At 39.5% G+C, this 10,545-nt stretch overlaps 1 protein-coding gene across 1 annotated transcript; it reads right to left on the reverse strand.

Annotated features, from left to right (window-relative positions):
* Positions 1 to 1,502: 1,502 nt before the first annotated feature.
* Positions 1,503 to 5,485, reverse strand: LOC101774176 (iron-sulfur protein NUBPL). The gene is made up of 8 exons (XM_004982330.2): positions 5,282 to 5,485; positions 5,033 to 5,156; positions 4,402 to 4,524; positions 3,496 to 3,593; positions 2,843 to 2,969; positions 2,671 to 2,756; positions 2,258 to 2,383; positions 1,503 to 1,966 (listed from the first exon to the last, which is right to left on the reverse strand). The coding sequence occupies exons 1-8, from the start codon at positions 5,303 to 5,305 to the stop codon at positions 1,796 to 1,798; spliced, it is 879 nt and encodes a 292-aa protein (XP_004982387.1). The 5' UTR covers positions 5,306 to 5,485; the 3' UTR covers positions 1,503 to 1,795.
* Positions 5,486 to 10,545: the final 5,060 nt, after the last annotated feature.

Below are 10,545 nucleotides of genomic sequence, written 5' to 3' on the forward strand. Positions count from 1 at the left end.
AGTTTGATGTGATGGGGAATCTTCTTTTTGCATAGTGTCAAAGTTGGGAGTTGGGAAGAAACTAAACATGGCCCTGATCCATTCCAAATCTTGAGCGTTGCAGTCTGTCTGTCAGTCTGATCAAAATTATTTCTGTAGCTGCGTGCTGACGACACACCATTTTGGGATTCGATCTGGGAGTAGAGATGGATTCGGACGGATACATATGGAATCGAAATCGGATAGCATTATTTACCATATTTTAATTCGAATTCGAATATGAATATGAATAATTCTAATTCGAATACGAATACGAATAGTTCAAATACTTACTCAATCTAACGAGTATCAATTTGTTTTATCGATAATTTTATAATTATCAAAACTCATGTTACAAATAGTGAGTAAATTATGAATATAGTACATAATAGATATCTTATTGAAAATAACAAATTTATTAATAAATAATTAAATACATCAAAACAAATATAAAAATCAGCATTTCCATAAATATATTAACATCATTTAATAATAAAATAAGTACATTGATACATTTAAATATAATTTATTTATTTAATAAATAATGTAATGTATTTTAAATTAATATGATTAGACATATTAAAATTACCGAAACTTTATAATTATAAATCACTAGTAATATTAGGTTAACATAATTAATCATTTGTCATATAGACTTTTTTTAATAGTTTAAATGGTGTAAAAATTATTTCATTAGCAATATTAAAATTTTGTAATTATTATTTAGTGATATAAATAAGTTCTAGATGGTTTCATTAGGTACTTTATTCTTTGTGGATACGGATAATGTCGAATATTTTGCATTTTTATTAAATACGAATATGGAACCGAATAGAGAAAAATATAAAAAATCGAATCCGGATACATCCATCTGGTATCCATATTAAAAATGAATACGAATACGGATAATTCGGATTTCCAGACATCCATATCTATCCTTAGGTGGGAGGATTTCATCTCATCCTTTGAATCCAACCCTGAGTAGACTCAGTAGTAGTACCGAAGAAGTGAAGATATTCAGTCTAGTTTTTGAATCCAACCCTGAGTAGACTCAGTAGTAGTACCGAAGAAGTGAAGATATTCAGTCTAGTTTGGAAGAAAGTCTTCTACTCCTCTCATTTCAAATTGTCAGTCGTTTTAGCTTTTTTAGTTCATAGGTTTCACTATGCATATAGACATTCGCCATATCTAGGTGTATAAAAAAAAACTATCCATATAAAAAAGCTAAAACTACCTACAATTTGGGATAGATTCCTGGAGTATATAGTATTGGTGTATTCGTAGCTAAAGAAATGGGGTTCAATGTGGGCTGCTCATTTTAAATTGTATGGCTGAGATTATCACGATACGATGTGCTGTAAAAGTGAAAATGCTCATTTTAAATTGTATGTCTGAGATTATCACCATACGATGTGCTGTAAAAGTGAAAACCAGTTCACCTGCTGTTATAACAGCAAAATGTACGTCATAAACCCTAGCAGTGATTAAACAATTGAGTCACTTTGCCATAAATCAATGAAATAACCTAGGCCATGATGAAGCCAGAGGCAACACTGTGTACTCGGGGCATTTGACATCGCCCAAAGATATGCCAGCATTAATAAGTTAAAAACAGAGCTGGCACATGCTCGTAGGCACCAAAGCATTATTTGAGTAACCTTTCCAGTCCAACTACTTGCAACAACACTCTAGTCATCATTCACCACTGAAACCAGTTCAGTACACCATTCACTGTAAACACAAAATGGTTGGACAAGAAACAGGGCGGTCTGTATTCTCAGAGCAAGATTTCTGGGCCCTTCAGTCGCTCATTTGCTAGCTCCTTGAGCCTCTCAGTCACCTTCTCAGCAGCATGTACGTATGCCTGCGCTGAAGCTGAGTTTGGTGAAGATATGACAATAGGGTTGCCTTCATCTGAACCTGTTCTGATGCTAATTTCAAGAGGTATCTATTGGGAAAAAAATAACAGTGTTGATCAGAGATCATAGTATATTTACAGACGTAACATAGATAAACTATTATCTCCAACATTCCATCAGATGTAGACAAAATTAGGCCAGTCACTCATCAACAGAATGTCCCCTAAATCATGTTCATGGATATCTAATAATAGTCAAAGCAACTGTTGCATGCTATAAAAGGATCATACATTTTCTAATATAAAGAAGCCAGAGAGCATAGTTGTCACAACTGAAGAAGTTTGTGCATATTCCAATCAATCCTGACAAGATTCACTCACCTCACCAAGCAATTTCATATCCATTTCCTCTGCAGTTCTCTTGGCTCCACCTTCCCCAAAAATGTACGATTTCTCACCACATTTGGGGCACTTAAAACAACTCATATTCTCTACTAATCCCAAAATCTGCCAAAACAATGAAGTCAGTTTAGCTAGGAAGACTAGACATGGCAAATGCAACATGAAACTAAATATTTTCCATTAGCAAAATAAAATAGGCCTCTTTTTAGGTGAATGTGTGATCCGTTCAATTGTTGAGCTTGTATAAAAGTGACTACAAAGTAGCATCTTGTTGAGTTTGGCAATGAAAAAAAAATGAATAAGAAAGAAAATGTAAGTTGTAAGTTCAAAATAAAATTGTATCTGAAAACAATACTTAAAATACAATATGGACAAGCAGTTAAGAACTGTACAGGAACTTGGACTTTCCGAAACATATTGGCTCCTCTTCTAGCATCGATTAAAGCAATATCTTGAGGAGTTGAAACAATTAAAGCACCTGCAGAAAACACATGTGAAAAAGAAAAATTCAAAATCTGTATATGAAAGCAACATTTGCAGCTTCATAACCAGATGTAGATATACCAGATAATTGAAGCCTTTGTGAAATTGATAGTTGAGCATCACCAGTGCCTGGAGGCATATCAACAACAAGAATATCAAGATTTCCCCAAGCTACTCCCCTTGTCATCTTCTCGAGAGCACTCATTACCTGATACCAAGAAAAAAAAGTAGCATTGAGAACATAGAACTTAAACTTGCCAAAAGAACACAAAACTGGAAATACAAAACCACAGTATCATTTACTATACAAGTAATGGACTCTCCATGATCAATGGATTCCAAGATAGCATAAGTCAATGGCCATTGCTAAACAGTGCAACAAAGAACTGTTCTGTAAATATTCTGAGTAAACCAGTAACTAAGATAAGTTTGAATTAGTCACTTCAAGCATCTATAAGATTTCAACGGGAAAACATCTGTGGCATGGAATAAACAAAAAGGTAATGAAATTCTCCATGTCCATGTCCACGCCCCCCAGAAACTATCCCCAGATCAGTTTTGTTGACCTAAAGGTACACAATGGAAAGCAAGACAAGCTGCAACAGCAAGTATACGACACATTTCAGTTGATGTTTCTTAGGCGTTAAGAATGCAAAACAAAAGGAAACTGATTTACAGGAAAAATTTCCAACAAGGATACTGAGAAGTTAACAGAAGCACATGGAAAGACAAACCATAGGACCTCTCCAAACAATTGGTGCATCTTTGTCAACCAGAAAACCAATAGACATGCATCGCACTCCATGGTTGTCAATTGGAATCATCTTCATGTCTGTAAACAAAATAGTCACAAATTTACAATGAACCCACAAGGACATACCGTGGTTGCAACTATAAGCAAAATGGCACACTTGTAATTAAACATAAAAAATCCATTTATTATGGACATGTTAGTGCAGAATGCTCGTCCAAAAAGCTATATTCAGCTCATGGCTCGGGTAATATAGAGCTTGAAACTGTGACGAATGCAAATGTTGTTGTCATGTAAATTTAGGAGTGCCTGGAGTTTAGTTATTGAACTGATACGGTCAGAAGGTAACAAATTTGATTTGCAGCTTCAACTAAACCAAACTACTGCAATGGGCTAAATTCAATCATTTAAGTAAACAGAGGTATCTGTACTTCTGTAGAGTCTAGTAAAAAACTTAAGCAACATTTAGTAAAATAAATGTTGGCACGGCTAAAGAAAGTAATTTGAATACTAAAAAAAAAGTGAATTGTTTCACTTCACCATATCTGGACACACATAAGCAATCTGGCTGCAGTATGAGAAAAGCAGATTACAGAACATGAGAACAATAAATAACCACTAACCAAAAGTTTTGGAAACAGACTTCTCGCTGGTTCTTTCAGCATAGAATTAACTTTGTAATTTTACTTTACAAAGGTTATATCAAGTCAACATTTCTTCAATTTCAAGTATAATTCAGTCTAGATAAATAAAAATTGTACATGACAAGTGAACAAACAGCATGCTTGTTAGTTAGAATAGGGAGATGTGCCGCTGGATCACGATAAAAGGAAAGCTAAATAATTTTTGTCTACTCTATGACTTGGTTTGAAAGAGATTCAACTGATACCTTCACTTACTTCAGGCTTGGCATGGAGATTCATCATCGTGGGAACTGATGGACCATATATGTCAGCATCTAGTAAACCAACCTTAAGCTTAAACTCCTTGGCAAGTGCTACAGCAATGTTAACTGCACAAAAATAAGTGCCAAGGTGAAGTTGAAATTTTGAGGTAAAAAGTCCCACAAGCCTTGATGTTTAAACACGAGCAATATTAATTCATAATCTTTAATTAGATCTGTTCAATTGAGAAAAAAGTTGGCTTCCCTATGAGGGTGGACTACTGAAAAGAAATATGGCAATCGCTAGCCATCTAGTGATTACATTGTCCAGTTAAGCAGAAATTGTGCACCCAAACCGTTGGAATCCTCCCCAAACACCTCCTATTCATTGTCCACTTCTGATTTAATATACTCAATGGGAAGAGTCTTCAATCTAGCGCCATTTCTCCATCAATGCGAATTCACAAATCATGAAAGCTTGTCCTTACAACCTTGCCCACTAAGACCATGTTTGGAGTGGGGGTATTGCTTAGGAGACTTTCTAGATTTAATTGGAATTTTGTACAAATTCTATATATTTGGGTTTCCAAACCATGTTTCCAGGCAACTCCAGTGTGCAGAGAAGAAAAAATAGAACCTGCAGTGGTCGACTTGCCAACTCCCCCTTTCCCTGAGGCGACCGCGATGATGTCACCTACGCCGGCGATGGAGGGGCCGCCTTTCGGCGAGGCGCTGTAGGATCTCCTACCTCCAAGCGAGACCTACACAAAATGAAGTGCAAAACTTGGAGAAATTGAGCAAACGATTTCGGGGTCGAACGAGCACCAAAAAAGCTACGAATTTGCGGAGCGTTCTTGGAGAGTGGGAATCGAATCACTGGTCTCACCGCGCGAGAGGCGATTCGGAGCATCGAGAAGAGATTATTATTCCGCCGCACGGCGAGGAAGGGGGCCACTCGACAGCGGCTGCCGGCGGCGGGGAAGAGGAGGACGTCCGGCGGCGGCGGCTCGTGGAGGAACTGGATCGGCTGCCCGCCGTGCTCCAAATCCCCCCTAGGTGGATTAAAATCCAACGAGAAAAGCCCAGCCGGCTACCAAAACAGCCCAGCCCAATCCACCAGTGCCAGTGCTTGTACTGAGCTTTCCAAAGTTTCAGACTTCCAAAGTGAACCAGACACTTCAAACCTTATTGACTGAAGTATCTTTCCATCAGATGCTACCTGGAATAGTTGTTTGGAATTGAACATGGTGCACCCAGGAATTTGCAAGCATCACTTTTGTTTACCTGCATATACCTTCCTCTGCGTTTGATCCTACAGAAGATATGCACGAACTGAACTAAAACTGCTAACAGAGGACACGTATGTTTCACTTTTGCGATGAAATGGGATTGTGTTCCGGCAAGAACACGCATCTCTCAGTTCACTGTGGCAATGTAAAACTCACTGTAAAATAAAGCGTTGTAACCTTTGACTATCATGTGGGCCATTATCAATGAATCAGATGGGGCATTCTCTCCCCTCCCGTCGACGTTCAAAAAAAAAAACTTTGCGATGAAATTAATTTTCTTATCTGTCAGTTACCCAAAACAACTGATTTATCTCTGTTTGCATATCCAAGAACTGATTTACTGGTTAACCAAGCATACAAGGCCAGAAGCTAGATAGAGCTGCAGAACCAGTAGCAGGACGGAGCGTGACAAGTTTCTTCACTTCTATTTAAGTTTTTCTAGACCAAAAGCTTAATCTTCATTAATATCATGAGTGCAATTGTACTGTATCCATGATTCAACCAGAATGAACCCTGAAACACAAAGGAAGCTTTTTTTTGCAACCAAACGAGCAGCAAGCCAGCAAGATTACATCCTGGCCTCAAGTATGTAGTCAAAGTGAATAAAAGAAAAACTCTACTCATGCTAAGCTCTTGGATTTCCTAGAAAGTTGGCCAAATTGCTGCTCGGTGCTCTCAACGACTCCACCAGAATGTCACCAAGTTCTGTCAATCAGTTTTGACAACCACATTTTGAGCCAGGTGGGAAATTATATATTAATAACATCCAGCTCATGATTATACAAATAATGCTACTAAATACGTACTCCTTCCATCCCAAATTACTATTCGTTTATACATAGCAAAATTTATGCCTAGAAAAGCCAAAACGAATAGTAATTTGGGACAGAGGGAGTAGCATACATTGTAACAGACTGGAATGGCAACCAGAGATAGGTGAATGGGAGGATTTTTTTTGGTAAAAACACGACCTATGTCCTGAAACAACCCACAAACTTCTCTTTCTAGTGATTGTCAATCTCATGTGGTCATAACAGACCTATCAAGCCTAGAAGTAATGCTAGAAAAATCGAAAAACTGCGGAAGCAAACACGAAAGAAATTAGATAGAACCAAGCTAAGGTCTTCCATGAAACTAGGAACTACCGGATTCTAGAGCACCAGGAACTTATGGATTCAAAAGCAACCTGGAACTGGCGAACGCTGTTTTTTAACTCGTTCATCAGTTTTGTTGTGCTCCATGTAATAAATGTGTCCCAGAATATAGCTATATTTAACTTTTTTTTAGGCAAATTAAGGAGAGTGTTAAAAAGGCAAATTTTGGGACAGGAGGTACCTTGTTTTCTATAAGGGTTCACGGTGAACTGGTGGAGTATAGCACCATGAGAAGTGAGCATTTGTTGACAAAGGTGAATGCTAGCTCTGTGCTTGCAGTCAGCATCGAAGATTTGTGAATTCTAGCAACTGTAGTTCTGCGTTGGTATTCAGGTCGGCAAGTAATAACTATAACGTCGGCAGTGACTGAAGTTTCTTCTTTGTTCGTAGATTGGCTTGTATGTTATTTACAGCTGAATTCAAAGAAGATAATTGAATATAGTGTGGATGAATAAGACTGTTGACCCCTTTTAGTGACTGTTACCTCCGATTAATGTATGCATTCCAATACTTTAATGTGTAATCAAGGACAATGGCAGGTGACCTCAAACCAATACTCTTATATATTTTCAACAAAGTGCATCATGAAAGTTAGCAATGCATACACATATATACTAACAACTTCGTTTTGTATAAACCAGCCGACATGCCCATACTCTGCTACTGGCCCCCAAATAAATTATCTACAAATTCCAAAACAAAGAAATATGCAAATTTCATTGTATAATGTAAATTCCATGCATAATGATCAGTTTTGTGACGGTTTAACTTGGCATAATGAAATTTCTTTTCAATGTACAAAGTCATTACATATTTGGTCAGTAGAGAGATGTTACTAGCATAGCTGCCTTTTGTAGCCATGTCATGCAAATTTGGCCAACCAAAAAAATTGCTACAACTACATAGACGTTCTAGGAGAGAAGCCAAATAATCTTCAAATTCATATAATAAAGGTTCTGACTGTCACAACTGCAATCAATTCTTGCACCTGAAGAGTTGTTTTACCGGTCAACATACTTGGTCCCAGAGGTGCTTGTGCATTATTTGTTACTCCCTCCAATCCCAAATATGAGTACATTTAGCTTTCTCCTAGGTCAAAATTTTCTGCCTTTAACTATCAATAACTGAAAATTTATATGTATGGATTGATAACATGAGATTAATGTTGCTAGATTTGCCATTATTTTAAGATTGCTATTGCATTGAGCATGTGCTTTTACAAAGTTCGCTAATGACAAATGTGCATTTGCTGCTAATTACTCAATACTGGCGCGCGTGCTCTGTAGTGTGTGCAGATGCATGTATCTTCCTTGTAATTTTAAAAAGTAAACAATTTAAAAATTAGTAACTACTGCTGCAACAGTGGTCGCTGTTTCTTGGAAAATGACAACACATGACACGCTCGTATGCCGACATACCACACAAATCAGTTGACACTAAAAGTTGTCGTTGATGTTAAGTTTTTTTTTTACAATGTATCAGAGCCTATATAAATAACAGAGGCTAACGGCAGCAATGTGCGCTTATGGAATTTTGGTGACCAATTTACACTTTCACGAGTATTTGATCGACATAAAATTCTGCCACAACAGGTTGGTATAAACAACATTAATGTAGAACAATAAAAGGAATATTAGTACTGCTTTCTGGGCAATAATCTTGATATGTTTACCTATGTTATAATTAATAGAGAATTTAAAACATTTGCCAAATCTGATCCAAAACAGGGTGCATGAAATACTTAGTCAATACTCCCTCCGTTCTTAAATATATATTTTAGAACAAGCAAATTAGTTCATTTTTGAACTAACTATATTGTCCTAAACGTCATATATTTAAGGATGGAGATAGTAGTAGTTACATGAACAGGCGCATTAGACTGGAACAAAGCTCGACTAGATCAGAGTTTCTGATGAGCCCAGTGACAAAAAGAAAACCTAAGCTAGTTCCCCTGAAAACTTAAGTTGACCTCGTGCTCCATGCGTGATGAAAGACCCGAAACCCAAAGATACATGCATGCTTACTCTTAAATACACTAGGGCACACGAGCTGTTGGCGTCGATGGAGGTGATCTATGCGCGTGTTGCAGAGCAGTTTCTCGACGGCGAGGAGGACCTAGGCTCCTGGCAGTTTGGCACAAACACGTCGAAGATGCCCAACCCCGCAGCTATGTATACAAGCAAGAACGCAACCTCGATTCTGATCCAAGTCGGCCTTAATTCCGATCCAAGTCGGCCTCGATTCCGATCCGGTTCGGCAGCAAACTCTCCTGGCAGTCTGGCCCCGAGTCAGCCTCGATTCCGATCCGATTCGGAAGCGAGCTCTCGTGGCAGTCTAGCCTCCACTCCAATCGCTGCCCGCTTCGCTACCGCCTCGAGGATGTGGTGGCTATTACCGGGTCGACACGGTCGGTGTCGCGCGGGTCCCTGAAGTGGCATAGGAACCGGAGGATGATGGCGTCGATGTCGGAGGACGGCGGGAGGTCATCGGTGGACATGGGGTGAGGGGCGAAGGTGGGAACCGGCCGCAGGCCCCGGATTCGGACAGAACAGCGGCGGGATGTCGATGGAACCGACCGCAGGCCCCGGATCCGGACGGAGCGGCGGCGGGATGTCGACGGAGGATGATGGCGTCGATGTCGGAGGACGGCGGGAGGTCGTCGGTGGACATGGGGTGGAGGGCCGGACGGAGCGGCGGCGTCTAGATCCCCCGAGGGAGGGGCCCGGAGCCGGACGGAGTGCGGCGGAGGGAGGGGAGGGGAACGAGGGAGCTGGGTGGAGGGCCGGACGGAGCGGCGGTGTCTAGATCCCCCGAGGGAGGGGCCAGGAGCCGGACGGAGTGCGGCGGATCTCGATCCCCCGAGGGAGGGGAGGGGAACGAGGGAGCTGAGCTCTTTTCACTTTAATCCCTCACTTTCCTATTTTTTCCACTCGAGCCCCCCTATACTCAGAATTGGACTGCGGGTTGATTTCATGAAACGTCAGGGTTTTTTTTGCAAAATGACCACGACATACGAAAACACCAGGCAGAGACGTTACTCGCTTTAATAATAGGTAAAGATTTGACCTATTTTTATATAGACGATTTAGTTCGCCAAGTAAGCTGTCCAAACCAAATTACAGGTGGTAAGCTGCTAAGGGCAGTCTTAGTGGAGGTTTCATAAAAAATTTCATGATCATTAAATAACATGCCACATCAGCAATTTTGCTGATGTGGCAGGTCATTATGAGGAGAGAGGAGAGGGAGTTTCACCATATGTGATAGAGTAAACATATACGGATAAAATTTTACCACAAAGGGACTTGGGTATCTATACAAAACGTTGTAAGGAACATGACCCCATTAGGTCATAGTTTGTGTATTTGGTGATTGAGTGACATTATAGTCATTGGAACTAACGTGTGTATCAAGAATGAGCACTTTGTAGGATTTCATAGGTTCAAAGGATGCAACATAAATAAAGACATTGAAGTTAGGACAAAGAGAGAAATGAATTGGACTTGTCCCATGAATATTTATTTACGGGTGGATCAAATGGCTTGGATTTCTATAGAATCATGTATAATACTTCACAAGCTTTTCATAGAGTCTAAGATTATCAAAATCGAACTCCGAAGTAGAAAGTTATGCCTAAAATAAGATGTGCTGAAAAATAGGCACAGGAAGGTCCGTGGTGCCATCAAACTAAGCAGAGGAATATCCAGCGC

The sequence above is a fragment of the Setaria italica genome, chromosome IX (genome assembly GCF_000263155.2).
Source record: "Setaria italica strain Yugu1 chromosome IX, Setaria_italica_v2.0, whole genome shotgun sequence".
NCBI classification, from domain to species: domain Eukaryota; kingdom Viridiplantae; phylum Streptophyta; class Magnoliopsida; order Poales; family Poaceae; genus Setaria; species Setaria italica.